The 16910-nt window shown below is 39.2% G+C and overlaps 1 protein-coding gene across 6 annotated transcripts in view; it reads right to left on the bottom strand.

The window, feature by feature from the left end:
* Positions 1–34: 34 nt before the first annotated feature.
* Positions 35–16910, bottom strand: part of RAB3GAP2 (RAB3 GTPase activating non-catalytic protein subunit 2) — a 43832-nt gene continuing 26956 nt past the window's right edge. For 4 of the 6 annotated variants that reach the window (XM_039568643.1, XM_039568645.1, XM_039568644.1 and 1 more), the window contains exons 19-35: positions 16476–16603; positions 15565–15778; positions 13188–13285; positions 12524–12629; positions 11422–11582; positions 9499–9715; positions 8967–9140; positions 8742–8848; positions 7658–7724; positions 6961–7031; positions 5583–5618; positions 4935–5009; positions 4479–4706; positions 3298–3387; positions 2995–3213; positions 2232–2390; positions 35–1949 (exon numbers count right to left, since the gene is read on the bottom strand). In XM_039568643.1, the coding sequence (XP_039424577.1) occupies positions 1803–1949; positions 2232–2390; positions 2995–3213; positions 3298–3387; positions 4479–4706; positions 4935–5009; positions 5583–5618; positions 6961–7031; positions 7658–7724; positions 8742–8848; positions 8967–9140; positions 9499–9715; positions 11422–11582; positions 12524–12629; positions 13188–13285; positions 15565–15778; positions 16476–16603 (2297 nt within the window). In that variant the 3' untranslated portion in view covers positions 35–1802. The remainder of the gene's footprint in view (positions 1950–2231; positions 2391–2994; positions 3214–3297; positions 3388–4478; positions 4707–4934; positions 5010–5582; positions 5619–6960; positions 7032–7657; positions 7725–8741; positions 8849–8966; positions 9141–9498; positions 9716–11421; positions 11583–12523; positions 12630–13187; positions 13286–15564; positions 15779–16475; positions 16604–16910) is intronic. The other 2 variants (XM_039568647.1, XM_039568646.1) reach the window with 1 other exon arrangement.

Raw genomic sequence — 16910 nt, 5'->3', positions numbered from 1 at the left:
ACCACCATTCCCTAAAAGGCAGGAAAAGACACAATAAAACCTCAAATTTCATTTAATCAATTTACACAAATCCACAGCAAATTAAACACAAATTAGCACTATATACAGAGTATTACTTACAATACATTACAGATTTGATTGGTGTAGTGTGTCAGCTCTGACATGATACTCAGTTACAGTAAATTCCTTTACACAGCTGTACCAGGATAGAGGAATGTAATGCAGCTAAGAAACACTTGGCTTTCCTCAGGTTCCATGATGACCAAATCTCAAGCTCACTCATTTCTGCAGAAGTGTGAGGTACTGTCAGGCAAGGTGCTCATGGCACCTGTCCAATATTGCCTCTTCCATTTCTCCTTTACAGCCGTTTTAACCTCGGTTATGGAAGGCAGTAGAGAACTGCAATAGAACATAGACCAGGCTGGCACCTGCTGTTACTGCAGTTCTGACTGTTCTTTGCTCCGCCTGTGGGAAGTCAAACATGCAGTATCAAAGCAAGAAGCCTGCACCAGCTGCCTTGGAGTGCAGTGACCAGGAACTGGGGCTGCAGGACAGATGGAGGAGGCTGGGTGGAGCAAGCCAGCTGCATCTTCTTTTTGGGGGGAAGTCAAACCCTTAGATCACAGCAGCACATACTTCAGAAAGATAAGACCCAATTCTAAATTCTGTCTCCAGCAAGGCAGAATATTACAAATGTTTCTTACATATAATGCAGGAGGAGCAGGGTGCAAGATGGAGCTGGTCATTTCAGCTGACAAAGACAAAAAGTTTACACCAATTTCAATTTTCTCTCCTGGCTTCCTTCAGACCAGTATTGAACAGGAGTCACCAATGTGAGATAACCACGTTCAACACCACTCCAGCAGTGAAGATGCCCACTATAGGATTCCCTGTAGGTACTGTAAATAAAGTGGGGGTTTTAAGGCTAAAGTACTCAGTACTATCGATCTTAAGAGAAGTTGGATCAACTTTTTAAGCATTTTTGACTACAAGTTAACATGTGCAGAGATTCATAGCATACTACATCTCCTACAGTGATAAGATGGAGGAACAATCTTACAGTAAGACATTCCTTGACCTACTTAAACTCAGCAGAGCTTAATAATAATGGAGAGGGATGTAAATCCAGTTGTAGCTGAAGCCCAGCACCCCAGAGGCAGCACTGGGAGAGCTGGACTAAAAGATGAGTCCATGCTCGTGTCTGGAGAACCAGGTTCTCCTTCCCAGGCTGTTCTCCCTTTGCATAAGGCCCCAGCACGTTTCATCCTACCCCGAGTGCAGCTGTCATTGTCACATAATGCAGTTACAAGGCGTGAGCCCAACACCAGCTCGAGCTTCAGAAAAAGCAGTATTGGCTTTACATGGTAACTTCAGAGACTGAAGTTCTTGGGTCTAATTCTAAAGTTGCTTTTTGAAAACAAATCATACATGGAACATTGAAACTGCAGCAGTTACTGCCAGCATGAAATACAGAATTTCACAGGATGTGATTTTGTTAAGAGACTAAAACTGCTGTCAAATATACCCAATTTAAACAACTGCATAAAGCACTCAAGTCAGAAATAAGTAACAAAGCAGTTCAGATACTGACAAGTGTACTAGAAACTAAACATACTTGTACTAGTGCAGAATTTAAAATATACTCCAATTTAAAATTACCTTCTGAAATTCTGGGATGGGGAGCACTGTTCTTTTTGTTGCTTAACCAGAACCCCATGGGATTTTCTTCCCATGAAGTTCCTGCTCTGTGTAAGACCCTGCCCTGCAGCCCTGTAGAGCAGAAGTGCTCAGCAAGTGCTGGCTCAGTCTGGGATGGCCTCGACGGCCTCGATGAGGTTGAGGGCCAGGCTGTACTGCCCGTGGTTCTCGGGCAGGTGCTCGATCACTTTGCTCACCAGCTTGGCGGTCGTTGCAATTGGCACTTCCACATTCTGAACTTCCTGGGGGTCCTGTGCGAAACAATAAACTCAGCACCTCAGTCATTTCACAAGTAAGGCCTCCAGAACTTTTATAAGACAGACTGCTAATGTTTATAAACACAATCAAGCTGATGCTTTGACCCATGAAACTGCTTTACCCTCCATGAAACAGAACTACCATGAGGAAAAACTGGGGGGGGAAAAAAAAAAATCTTACTTCCAGGAGTAAGAAAGGGCCATTCAGATGTAATCTCTGTCTTGGTGAACAGAAGCCTCAGAAAATCAACCTGTTTTCCAAACAGTTTCACTTACCATAGCTTTGAGCCAAGTGCACAGTGTTGGAGGAAGCCTGGTGAGGAGCTCCGTGCCCTCCTTGATCTGTCCATGGAGCAGGGCGAAGGCCAGCCTCTGCCCAGCCAGGATGAGCAGCTGGGATGCCAGCACTTCTTTGTCAGCCACCTGCAGGAAGGCCTGAAAGCAGAGAAATGTAAGGGACTGAAAACCATTTCAGTGTGACACAGCTCACTAAGCTGAAGGCCTGAACAGCTGTAACAAAAGTCGGTTCTTGATACTAAAAGGACAAATAGCTTTTGAGACTGTTTCTTGTGTTGTGTGTTACTGTAACAAAGCACATTAGTAAGAGCTTCAGAGCAGCTTAGCAGGAGCACAAGATCTGTCTTACAGCCCAACAACATATTCCCCCCTCAAGGAAGGGAAGGGGTTTCTTTGTCCTAAATGTTTTTTCTTTCCTAAAAGACATTACAGGCAAAAAAAGCCAATTCCTGAATTTATCAAATATAATAAAATAAAAAAGGCCATGCTAGTTATGCCAGTAGTGAATTTCTGTCATGTTTCCACTAGTTGCAATACACAGATTCTTATTGGGAAAATGGAAAAATAAACGTAATTATCCGAAAAAGTATTTTTATAGTCTCTGACTTTTCAGCCTGGGGATTTTTTGATCTTGACAAATCTTGTCTAACCCTTCCAGCCATGTTAAGTAAGTAAAAAAGTAATTTTAGCAGAATATATGACAGCATTGTATGTACTAAAAAATGTTAAAACCTATTCTTACCTCTTCACCAAGATGATCCATCCCATAACTGTACAGTTCACAGACATAATGCCTTCTGACCAGATCCTCAGAGATCTGAAGATATTGAGCCAGGTCCGCAGCCAAAGTTGGCCAATTCTTCCCCTTTTCAAAAGGAAAATACTCCTCTTCTGAGACCTCTTTGTCCTTCTGTGATGAACACAGTGTTTGAACCGCCGCACTCACGACTTTGAGCAAGAACTTGGAAGCAAAAGTTGCAGGTTACTTCAGGATTATTTGTAACTTCAGAAGTTTAAGAACTTTGAGTACAAAACTTCTGCCTACCTGCTGTCGTATGGATAACATGTTTGGATCCATATCCCCACTAGGCAGCAGCTGAATTGATGTAAGGTCTTTGAAAAATGCATTTTTGCCCTAAAATTGAGAACCAAAGACAGGCCTCAGGGAAACAGGGCAATACAACAAATCTGCTTTGATCCAATACTAAGCAGCCCACTTATTTCTTAAATTTATTTTGTACTGCATCTTCTATTTTGCTCACAGAGCAAATGGAAACCTTGTGGAAGTGAAGGCAAAAAGAGAATGGCTAAGAGTAATAGTTGTATGTAAAAGAATGGAAGCACAGAAATAAGATCTGATTTTACTCGAGACATAATATGCACTCTTAAATGACAAAAGGTAATATAATGCTTTCTGCTAACAGATTAAAAAAATATATAAAACCAATGGAACTTGACCTGTGGTAAAATGCTAAAATCAGACTCAAATGCTTCATGATAACTTGCAGGCAAGAGTCTATGGCAAAAGGAAAGTAACAGTCTGCATTTATAAAATTTCAGTAAATCATTTAGAAAAAATATGAACAGTATTACAGCACTAAATCATATTCTCCACAGCAGGAATTAAATCAGTCTACACCAGTACTTCGTGTTTAAATTCTATTAGAATTGCAGTGTGCTTATGACAGGAGGAGGAAAGCCCAATTTTTGGTATCAGGATCAAGCTCTGGTTGTAATGTAATGCACTTTAAATGCAGCAGCTTTTTAAAGTGGTTTATATGGGTTAAATGACAAATTGTTTATCCTCTTTGAGATGCTCAGAATTCTGGAATAAACATCAGCAATAATGGATACAACAGTGACACTAACATTTCTGACCTTTAAATATTTATGTTGCCACTGGTCTGGCACTTCTCAAAGCAACCAGAAAAACCTGTCATCCAGTGTTCTGACCATGCAGTACTTTCAGGCCACTTAATAATTAAAGAGCTGGTCTTCATGCAACTGAGGTCACTATAAATCTTTTACTCATAAGGAAACTCACCAAGTTTGTGTCTCTGCCTGAATTCTGGTGACAACTTCATTAATGCACCGCAGTGGACTAAAGGCTTTCATAAAATCACACAGGAGCTGCTCCAAGTGCGAAAGCCAGCAAATATCCCAGATACCAAAAGTAAGGGAGTATTAAATATGGTAATATTTCATTATCTGCTTTCAAAGCCATACCTTGCTGTCAAACAGTGACAGTGGCTTCACACCCTTCAAGGAGAGCCTCATGATGGCATAGAGGACAGTGCACAGCACGAACTGGTGCTCCACCAGCGGGTAGTGGATGCGCTTCTGCTCCAGGGCCAGCTCCACAATGGACACCGGGCCCTCCACCGACACCCAGGCGTCCTCAGTGTCCAGCACAGGGGCCTGCATTTCATCACTGCTCACATCTGCCTGCCACAGCAACACACGACAGACACACACACTAAACACCTCCTACACTGGCCTGCTCTGCAAAGCCTTCGAGCACAAGTGCTCTGCAGTGAAATTAAGAAGAAATTTTCATATAGTTTAGAATATCATTAATATTTGTCTGAACTTAACAGTACAGGAATTAGTATAACCACAGTCTTCAAAAATAGATTTTAACCCATTAGTTCCTTGCTTTCAATGGGAAAAATAAAAATTTACCTCTAGCAAAGTTTGCAGAAGTTCTGAACAGCAGCCAAGAAAAGCTGTCATTGCTGCATCACTCATCCCTACATCCTGGTAACAAACAGTAAAATTTAAATTGTTTTAGCTGGAATTGAAACAGGCTTGAATTAGCTCTGTATGTTTGAGAAGACAGTTGTTGACATAAAATACATCGTTCAGCTCAGTTTCTTAACCTGTTATATTTAAATGTAAACAAATACCTACTGAAGTACAACAAAGAATTAAAAAAACAGGAAAATTTGGAATAAAGTTAAAGGTAGCCATTTACAATACTGTATCTCCAACAAAGACTGAATCAAGCAACACCACCTAGTAAATTTAATTTTCTGATCATATCAGTTGTCTTCCAAGTAAGTTTTAACTAATGATATTATGCATGAAAAATAATAGTAATTTGTCATCTTATAGTCTCAAGCCTGCCCTCAGTAACATTTGAAGTTGTACTACTGTTCTAATACGCTCTTTCAGATACAAATTTTAAGAAGTATAAATCAATTGTAACATTGCCTCTAGGGCTACATTTTGAATTTTTTTGAAACTTTCAAAAATGAATCACAAACCAGTATTAAATTTAAGACATTTCTAATTATTTGTTCCCACTCAGACAAAAGTAGTATTACTTGCCCGTCTGCATAATCTGTCCTTTGGAGCTTTTCCAACCTGTTTTTACAAAAAAACCATAAAATGTATCACAACTAAATAATTGTCATTATAATATCTGTTTCTCACATTTTAACCTTCCATTACTATTTTCTCAATACAAAATGAGAAAATAGCTCATTGCAGCTACATGATGCAGCACATTGCATATCTTGCTTTCAACAGAAGACTTGATACAGATTGTAAAGGAATGAACAACACTGATGCCCATACTTAGTTCATCCTTCTTAAAGCCTGGGATTAGAACTAAGGCCCCAAGGGCCTCATTCAAATCTCAGAGACTGCTAAGAAATTCCCGGTGATTTCTACAATGCAGAACTAAAGCTGTAACACCAAGCATCATATTAGAAAGGAACTAGTTAGTTAATAAAAACCTCTCTCTCTTCTCCTGCTGGTGTTAACCCAGGTAGAAGAGTTATGGTGAAGGATTTGCATAAAGGCATGCAGGAAAACTGGAAAAGGGTTTTTGCAGAAGCAACACCTACTACAATGTACACAACTGAGCCTGTTTGCTGAAAGGAACCAGGAAGAGGATATTCTCCAGTTCTTAGAGAGCTAAACAAAAAGCAAAGGCAGAAAATGAGAGGAGCAAAGGAGAAGGAAAAGAGAAGACAAGACAGCGAATTCCTGCAGTTTTTTGTTGGGAGTTTTATTCTTTTTTAAAAATCATTATCCACTTACTAGGAGCACTCTTTCTAAATTGCCTTCCAGTAAACAGACCCACTGCATAGTTATAAGCATGAAAAACCTGAAGCTTAGCAGGGACAAGAGATTGCTCAAATTCAAAGCAAACAAGCTACATACTAGAATAATAAAAGCTGATTCACAAAAGTAACAATAGTTAAAAGTGCTCAACAACATCCACAAAATCTTCTGTATTTTGCACAATAAGAGTTCTTGTATATGAAACCTGGGCTCGTGGTAGATTCTTGGTAGTAACTTACCAGGAAACAGGCACAGGGAAGAACCCTTTAAGATATTTATTGTTTTCTGACAAATTTTTATATATGCACACATAGACAGTTTTAAACTCTTTCATGAATATTTCTTATTTAGCAATTACAAGCTAAAACTGCACTTAAGTCTTCAGAACACATCACTCAGTGTTGATCAGCTGCCTCCAGTTAATCATCCAACAGATCTGATATGTTAAAATAAGCATTCCTTCATCAATTCCAAAAGTTAGCTACATAATAAACCAGATAAACTGTGGTGATTTGCATAGTTAAATCAAAGATATTCCAAATACTTTTTAAAACAAAAAGCCACAACAAAATTGTTTATAAATACTAGTTTCACTTTTCAATTATTAACAAAAGCAGCCTCAAGATACTGCACTCACCTTGTCCATAAGATATGTAGCAGAAGAAAGCCTTTTTACTATGAATGTATTCCACATCATCAGAGCAATACCTAGAAAAATCGCAGACTTGTAAACTCCAGGTGAATAGAAAAGGGATCTTACAAGATGGTGAACAAAACAAGAAGGAATTGTGAGTTACCCTCACGGCTTTATATCTGGAATTTAGATTTCTCAGGAGGAGACTACACTGGTGATCAAATAGAGTCATAAGTGCAATTAAGATCTTGTTAAAAATATGATATTATGCAGACTGGGTTAAACATTTTAAGTACACAGCAAGAGAGCACCTTATTTCCATACATAAGTAGTCTACAAAAAAAATGCTCATCACCTTCATTGAAACAGGGTATCAAGAGACGCATGAGAAGTAATTGATTGCAACTGACGTTTCACTATTTAAATAAAAGTAAAAAATCATTTCAGAGCAATTTTATTTTAAAATGCTTTTAGTTAAACACATCAACTTTATCTAACTAACTTATGTTCACAGTTGTGATGGAAACCCAGTTGAGCCATGGAAGAGAGAAGCGTAAATGTCAGCAGGAAGTTTTGGGGTGGTTTTGAGACAAAATGGCCATTGCTATTATGAACTGCATTCATTTACTTTAGTCAACAAACATCCGTTCTGTTTCACAATTTCAACAAAGATAGTTTTTACTAAGAGCTTTGCACTTACCATGCTGAATGTGAGCATTAATGATGCATTTTAGATGATCTATAGACCTATTGAGAAAACATGCTTCCTTATGGAAAAAAAATAAATAAAAGTACAAGTTAATACATTATTCAAAACTTGGTTTAAATGTAAATTATTAATTCTTAAAAGACCCAGGTAGATTGTCTTAAAGCTCCTTCTTTGACAGTTGTAAGACTTGTAAGTTACTCTGCTGTTGCAATCTTCTCTACCAGTATCTGACAAACACATGTACATGGTAAAGTTTGTTTCAGTCATCATGAAACAAACTGTAATTTCAGGGGGTTTTTTAGTATAAGTACTGCTAACATAATGTTTGCTGAAAGACATCTCCACTGACTACAGTCAGTTTTCAAATACAAAATCCATTTCTGATAGAAAGATTAATTTTTACTCAATTTTGTGATGATGGAGTAAGTTTTTAACAATCTCAGAGGAACCTTTTATTCTACATCAAGTTATGTGGCACACGTCTAAGGAGCACTGATTTAGCTTTTAACATCATCTGAACTTAGGACCACCTTTTCCACTAGAGAAACTACAGAACAGCTGAGGAAGAGGAGGAGTTTTTTTTTCTTTCTTATGACAGCTCCCAGCAGTGGCCAGGGAATCTGAGAACATTCAAGAAATCCCTCTTTCCTCCTTAAATTGAACGGCTTCTAGTCTAAAAAATTTAGTATTCTGTGATTTGTTTAAGCATACTTAGAACAGAGAAAAGTCCCCTCTATTTTGCAGTACCTTAACTGCTCTGTATGTGCAGTACATACAGCCAGAAACCTTTTTCAAACTGAACCTGGTTTCCACACTCCTAGTTTTGAGAATCTGGCAGCTTTGAAACATACAGTCCTGGCCTCGTGAGGTGCTGTTCAGCCTCGGGACATACTTCTCAATTCGGGACATACTTTTCTCAATTCAATTTCCACTAGCCACTTACACAGGAAAATTGTACCTAGTAACTGCTTTCAAAGCCAGTCTTATTAATGTTTTTCTGAACTACCAGAAACTTGTGAGACTGCTTCTATCGAGTTGGTCTTAACCATTATTCCCTGCAATGACATTTTCTTACCTCTGGGTCCTTATTCCACTGCACTACACATTCCCAAGAGCAATGTGCATGGAGTACATCCACTTCAAGACTACATGGAAATTGTTGATATGCTACCTGCAGCAGCTCTAGAAAAAAAGAATCTAAAGTTAGAAGACAGACCTCTTCCCACTAAAATTTCTGCTACTTCACAGCAGCAGTCTCTGCAGACTTTTATAATTTAAAAAGTTCATGTTATTTTCTTACCTAGGATTCTTTCCAAGCCTGTAGCTGTTTCTGGCTCCTGAAGAAAGATATTATTATGCGTTTCTACAGATTCTTCAGTACTATCTGTATTGTTTTTGTACTGGGCCACATTCAGTATAATAGGACTGAAGCCTTGCTTAAAAACCCACTTCGCTACAGTGTCAGCAATACCTCCTAGGATATTGAAAAGAAAAGTATCAGGTAGAGTCAATGTATTGCAGATTATTTATGGCTCAGAATCTAAGGATAACAGACAATACAGGAGTTTTAACTACTACCTTAATTACATAAGGGTAACTCTACCAATTAAAAAACTTCCTAATCAACTGATCAGAAGCTTACAATGCAGTTTTTACAATAATAGCTTTTTACAACTTTAAAGCAATGTTCTACATGATTTGCATTGGTTTTTAAATTAAGACTGGTATCCAGCAGAACAAGTTCCAGTGCAGAATACATCATTAAATAGGTAAGGATGGCTCAGAAGTCTATTAGAAAGAAAATCAACAATCTCTCTAAGAAAAAAATGTACCTTTTCCAGCTTCAAGTAATTTCTTAACAGACAGTCTGCCCAAAGGCTCAGTCTGGAGGGATGATACTCTTTTTGTCCTTTTGGTCACTTTGCTGTGCAGTAGTGTTTGAAGTATCAGGCAATCCTCTAACTGTTTCAGCAGAAGTTTCCAATATTCAGTATCAAGGGAAAGTGCTTCCCAGGATTCCGTGTCTGAACCTACAATTATTTGGGAAAACTAACAGAACGTATGATCTGGTTTAGGCCTGCTCATTTTAAAGCAGCACAAATTTGTTCATAAAAATTGCATAGCAATGAAATTCAAAGCTATATCCCAAGAGCTACTGCATTTTAAAGAATAATTTACTTCAAAGTATGCATTAACTATTATGCAAAGATCAATTAAAATCCCACATTGCTCACAAGTTACACAGATCCTTAAATAAAAGCCTAAAAGAAATAAAAGGACCTGAAGGATCATCTTACAGTCCCATTTTTAAGTTCATATTTAACTGGAAAATGGGTTAGAATACCTAAAAAAATATTTAACTTTAAATCCTGCACTATATGTAAACCTTCTCCAAATATATGACTAATCCACCTACATTTCCATTTCCTATCATATTAAAAAAAATATATCATGTACCCAGAAATACTGGATCCCACCACATGGCAGTCTGTGCATTATTTTGATAATGCTCATCTTTATCAGCAAATTCTCTGCCAGGAAGCCCAAGAATCTTTCCAGATTGGTAGGGGGGAAAAAAAAAGCAGAACTGGAGAAAAAGGTACAAAGAGAGCATGTGTGTAAAGGATACTATGTTGCAACAAACCAACATCTCTATTTTGCAACACTGACAATTTTGATAAACAAAATTGCAACAGTTAAGGGGAGCGTGCAAAAATACTAAAACACTTCCTGGTGATCTAGTTAAAATTTATAAGGTAGACACGATTAGAGGGCTGGAGCACCTCTCCTATGAAGACAGGCTAAGAGAGTTGGGATTGTTCTGCCTGGAAGAGAAAAGGCTCCAGGGTGCCCTTACTGCAGCCTTTCAGTACCTAAAGGGGTCTACTGGAAAGGGAATTTTTACAAGGGCAGGTAGTGATAGGACAAGGGGAAAGGGCTTTAAAGAAAAATAAGGAGGATTAGATTGGCTGTTAGGAAGAAATTCTTTACTGTGAGGGTGGTGGGCACAGATTGTCCAGAGAAGCTGTGGATGGCCCCTTCCCTGGAAGTGTTCAAGGCCAAGGTAATGATGCTCTTGAGCAACCTGGTCTAGTGGGAGATGTCCCTGCCCACGGCAGCAGGGGGTGAAACCAGATGAGCTTTAAAGTGCCTTCCAAGCCAAACCATTCTCTGGTTCTATTTACAAGACTGAACATCACCTACATCCCATCTAATCTGTTCAGACACATCTGCCTGGTGCTGTTTGGAAATGGAATAATGTTTTCCATCTTGAATTGTAATGCTGTATGCAATTTCACAGCCTTAATCACAACTTGGTAAAGAGATTTATTGCCAAGAAAATCAAGCATCCATCTTGTTAAGAAAGAATAGTAACATAGGTACTACAAAAATTCAACAGTATACTTAAAAAAAAAGAAATCACAAGTATATTAAAGTAAGTTTACCATCCAAAGCTCAGTGGACTTCTCAAATTTATGTGGAAAGTATGTAGGCTTTAAGTTTGTCAACATAATTTGCTATCAAGAGAGAAACTTAATGTACAGTTTCCATATTTAAATATGTTTAGTAAATAATCTTAATTAATCTCAGCATAATGTTCTTCAAATTTAAATGCAAATTTTCAGGCTTGCAGGATGGCACGCTTGTGCCCAGGTCAGAATGAGGACAAATGCTGAGGATGTTACTGTTGCCAAGACAGTTTCACGGAACTGCTCCAGTAACTAGAAGAGAGGGGGCGGTGTGAGCTGAGTTACCTTTTTCTCCGTCACGCTGTCGATGATCTGTGCAGTTACAGAGTGTCCCACGTGAGCGGACAGCAGGGCAGCCGCGTTGTTTTCCGACAGAACGCAGGCCGTGCGCATCTGCTGCCACCAGGGGGACACCGACTGCGTGTCCCAGGACTCGTCTATAGCGACTGCAGGCAAAGGGAGAGCAGGAAACGCAGCTTGGGTCATCGTGCAGGAGCAACCAACCCCAGAACCAGCACTCGTGAACACAGCTTGTCCATCAGGAGCAATTTCTGATTACGTGATCACTTTCTAGATATGTAGGACACTGGTTCTGGATTGTGACTCAAGTTTAAAATAGAACGTGAATTACTCATTCCCAAAACTCATTTGTAGCAAATAGATAATAGATCTGAATCACTGGAGAGCAACCCTGCTGCACGCTCACAAGATCTAAGGGATATTGCACTTCACAATGCAGACAGATTCATTTGTGATTCCAAGATGCCACACATAGTCAATGCACTCAAGCTGTTTCCCCTCAGGCTACCTTGTGTTCAGCAGCATTAATTTATTCAGACAGCAGCAGGAGCTTATTCGTACTTTCAGTTTCAAGCTGATAATGCTGCTCTGTGGTGAAGGAGACAATAAGGAAACCTGGCACAGACTTATCCACATCAGCTGCACGTGTGGTAGGAGAATCAGTATCTATTCATATGTACAACATATGTACAACCTAATCCAAATTATGGCAAACTGACTTTATAGAGTACTCAAGTTACAGAGATGTTCAGTATACAAATGCTGCTAAAGTAACAGTGTCTCAAGGATGTCTGAGAGCCAGTCAGCACAAATTAAAGAGATGAGACTATACATTCAAAATATGTGAGGGAAGTGAGCTGGACAGCCACAATCTGGTGCCAAACAGGAGTTGTGTCAACTTAGTGTAGAGGGAGAGTGAAAACATGGCATGATTAGTTAGTCCATGAACATGCAGCATCTAGTTATGCTGCATAATTTGTGAGAGGAGTTTTGAAAACCCAAAGTGATAATACAGCCTAGTCAGTGTAGAAAATTTCTAATAATAATAACTGCAGTTGCCTTTAAGTATTCCAAATGCATGTCTCACCTTTCATTTTGCTCAGAAGTGACAGCATAGAGTGAAGGCAACTGACAGAATCTGGTTTGTCTAGAATATCCTTTTCCTTGGAAAGCCATAAATTGAGAAGGAGTGACTGTAAAAGAGAATATGGAATTGAAGCAGTAAAATGGAAGGCTAATATTGCAACACACCTAATGCAAACAGTTTCTCAAACAAGTTTTGTGTCACAGAGTAAAAATGCTATGTCCATGAACCATTATATTAACATAGCAAGTTAAAAATATATGGCACAATGCATTCTAAGACAGATTTTGAAATTAAATAATGCAATCAGTAGGTTTAATTAGGAAGACATTCTACAAAACACTCCCTTTTGAAGGCTCAACTTGGCAAACATTAGTAGTTATTAATATTACAGTTGAAAATTTTACAACACTTGTAGTCCTTAATGCATATTCTAGACATTCCCACTAGAATACCTACATTTCCTACTAGAATATTTCCTTTTTTTCTTTGATATCTTTTTACTGGGAAATGCAAATATGAGCAACTGAAGAACTGAATACGAGGGTAATTTGAACACAGCCTGAATACAGCAGTAATCCAAGGGTCAACATGCAGAAATTTTCCTTTCGAAGTTTTGTTTCAAAATACTAAATCAAATTTTTGAAGTATGTAGTAAACATCTTACCAACAAGGTTTGTGGGCTAAAACCTGCTGATTCCAGAGCATGACACATTTCCTCTGTGGAACTCTCCCCACACAAACACTTCCAGAAGAAAAAGCTGCCTGAAGCAAGAATTAGTAGACATTATGAACAGCATCTAAAACCACAATCCCTCTCCTTACACTTATACAAAAGGCAATCTATTGATCAGGTCCCACTGAGAGCAATACAAAGGAACAAGTTACATTCAGAATCACCTGATGTTCACCAGCTTTCCAGGTTAAACCACAACAGTCTTTTCTAAAGCCCAACAAGGGGCACAGAGGGTTGAGATAATGACAGATCTGACCAGAGCATGTTGAAACAAATTTGTCATAATCATTCATTACATTACTTTAATAGTCAGTGGTCATAATGCTGACGGATTTGTTGCCAGAGCTGTGTTAAGTGACATGTAAATTGCTGTAAACATTCTGTGTTGTGCTCTACCACCCCTGGGGGTTTGGTTCGGGTTATCAGGTACTGTGTAATGCTGGCTCATGGCACGGTAAGATCCGTGCGGTGACACCGATCTGCGTTTGGCCTCAGCCCCGCCACCAGCTCCGGCCCTCGGGTGCCATCCAGTGGGAACGATTCGCGATTACACCTTTGCTCCTCCAAGGGCCCATCCGGGGCCAAATGCCTTCCTACACCTCGCCCTTCTCCAGCCGAATTACCATCATTCTGCTCAACACTGCTCGGTGTAGTCAAAGGGGAGAGAAGACCTCTGGATCTGATGGGAAAGTGACAGTCACTGTGGCTACTCCGAACCCAGCAACAGGCACAATGGCTGAGCTAGAAAACCAGCCTGACACTGAACCACTGCCAACTCTACGAGAAGAAACACTGGAAGTCAGCTCACTCAGCAGAAGGAACAGGAAAAGGAAGCGGATGAGGCAGGCTATTCCAAAGCAAGGCCAGCATGAGAGCAGTAGAATGAGGTGGTCACTACTCAGGAAGGAAAAAGAGGAAGAACTTGTAAATGAGACAGTAACCAAAAAATCCCTATCCCTGAGGGAGCTGCGAGATACCCGTGAAGATTTCAGCCATAATCCAGGTGAGTATGCTGTTCTTATGTTGGGATAACAGGGCCAGTAGCCTCAAAAGAGAGCGTAAGGAAGCCAAAGGGCTAGGATCCCTTTCTAGGGAAGGGGGCATTGACAACAGAATTGGAAAAGGAGCACAAGTCCTCAGCCTCTAGAGGCAACTCCTCCCAGGTGTGAAGGGAAGGAATCCCTTGAGGGAATACATTACATGTAGGCAAATGGACTGATTCAGACTGCACAGAACAGAGTGAAGCCAGCCTGTGGAAAGACTGACAGATACAATGAACTTCTAAAGGCCACGTGGAATGCAGTGGGTGCTGGGATATTCAAACACTGGGATACACGTCTAGCTAAGGTCATTTGGCTAGTCAGTACTATGGGATCTGCCAATCAAACTAACCCTGCCCAATCAAAACTCTTATGTACAACAGAAAGATAAAAATATGCTGGGGAACAGAGTCTGTGTTATTCCTGCCTCAGGCAAAAGCAAACCCATTTGTGGAACGCCTGAAGTGTACCTCAAGGGGATTTGATTCTGGGTGGGAACAGCCAATGGTTTGAATTGTATGATGTTAATTGCTATATAACATTGTATGGCATCACTACTATGGATGCTATATGTCATATCAATGGTATTGCAATAAAAATTAGCCAGATTAATGACAACTTAATTTTGATGAATCTGGCAAAGTGCAGTGATGATACAACATGATAAGCACAGCAGTGACAGAACCAGAACTGGTTTCAGCATGCAGCAATGCAACAGCACACACCACCTCTCCTGCCCTAGAGGACTACTATAACAGATGGAGCCCACAGTCATGGACTAAATGAACTCAATGGACATCTTAGAGGGACCTGGTTGAAAATCTCAACTCCACAAATTAGGGGTCCTTGTTGCCTCACCTAATGGCCTTGTGCTGCCTCTGGTCAGCTCCCCCCATCTCTGAGGCTAAAAGTCAGCCCTGCCATTAACTCAACTCTTAGTATGCTGTAACCATGAAAGAAACAGCAGGGTACAGCTGCTCTGTGAAGTATCCAGTCACCACTGCTCAACTTGGTAGTGTTAATAAATGAATGAACAGTGGTTACATGGCTTCAGGGTAATTGTACCCACAGATGTAGTTAATTTGAATTAATATTTATTGAGGTATAAAGACTTGCCCTCCACCTAAGTGAGAGTCCAGAAGGAGCAGTTACACACTACTTCAAGGCAAGACAGGTTGCTACGGTCCTCAAATTAAGGCTAAAATATTTATACCATCTTAGATTAAAATCAGTCTGAGCAATGTGATAAGGAGTTCAATAGCTCTTACCTAAAGCCACATATTCTCCATCTTCCATATTTTTTACAGTAATCACATCCTTTTCATATTCCAGATATTCCAAGAACATTTTCACAGACAACACATCGTCCTTCTCATCAGTCAACTGAGCGGTAGTTGGAGTATTTTCTTTCTTGTAGTTCTCCAGTAAAGTTTCAAGCCTATGAAAATCTTTTTCTTCAAGATGAAGCAGTTTAGCTAAGTCCTTAAAAGTAAAAATAAAAAAACCCTCAAGACTTACACATGCAGATGGGTTTCCAAACCATAGCAAAAACTAAAAAAAGTCAAGAGAGTCAAAATATTTAATTTTGAACACTAAAAATGTCTTTGAGAAGGGCCAAAATGGCTGAATATTCTCCAAATAAGCTATTCACATAGCTCAAATGAAGAGCTTGTCTAGCTTCCTTTTTAAGGACCAGAACAGATACATTTCCCATTTTAGAGCCTGCTCATAGCATAACAATCATCCACCAAGTACACAAACTTATAAAATACCAGTATGGTTTTGTAAATATATAAGCAGCTTTACAAATTATAGCAAAAGCAAGCCAAATTATGCTGCTATACAAGCATCAAAAGTTTTAACTTCTACAGGTTCCAAAATATCCTTCAAAACCAAAGTTAAGAACACACTATGTACTTTGGATAAAGGACTGAAAACAGGAGATTGTGGTTTTATTTTCATTTCTATCTCAACTTCATGTGACTCCTAAACAATGTTAGGTAGATAAATTATGAGGCTGGAGGGAAGATATTATAAACAATTACTTCATTAAAAGTTCCAGGCCACAAAAATGGGTAACTTGCTTACATACTTACTTTATCCGAGGCTTTGAAAATGAGTTTTTATGCTTAAATAATCACTGGATTTTAAAAGACAGTTGAATTTTGGATTTACTCACATTATCTGAAGGTGGAGTCTCTTTCTGTATGCTTTGGGAATTTAGTTTGCTAACCAGTTCATAAAGATGTAACAGCTTTAACTTGTTTGCACAGAACTGCAGCAGTCCTTCATCCACACACTCCAGCTCTGAGGAGAAATAAAACTGCATTTGAACTTGAATATGTAGCCTGGAATACTGAAACACATGCACAGAACTGGAGGATTTCTGAAACTCACTGTAATTTTTTGATTACATTCAATTCAGAGCAGCATAAAATAGGAATTACTTTTACAAGAGGTATTAAAAAAAGTTATCAGGCTTGTTTTTAAACTGGAGGTTGACAATGTGGAACTGAACAAAGACAAATCTATTATCTTTTCCTGGTTTAAGATCAAACCAGAAATTGTCAAAAATTGAGATACAGTTCCTATTTTCTTTCATCAAGAATAACAA

This window comes from Corvus cornix, chromosome 3, assembly GCF_000738735.6.
Source record: "Corvus cornix cornix isolate S_Up_H32 chromosome 3, ASM73873v5, whole genome shotgun sequence".
NCBI lineage: Eukaryota > Metazoa > Chordata > Aves > Passeriformes > Corvidae > Corvus > Corvus cornix.
This window is presented reverse-complemented; position numbering and strand designations above follow the sequence as displayed.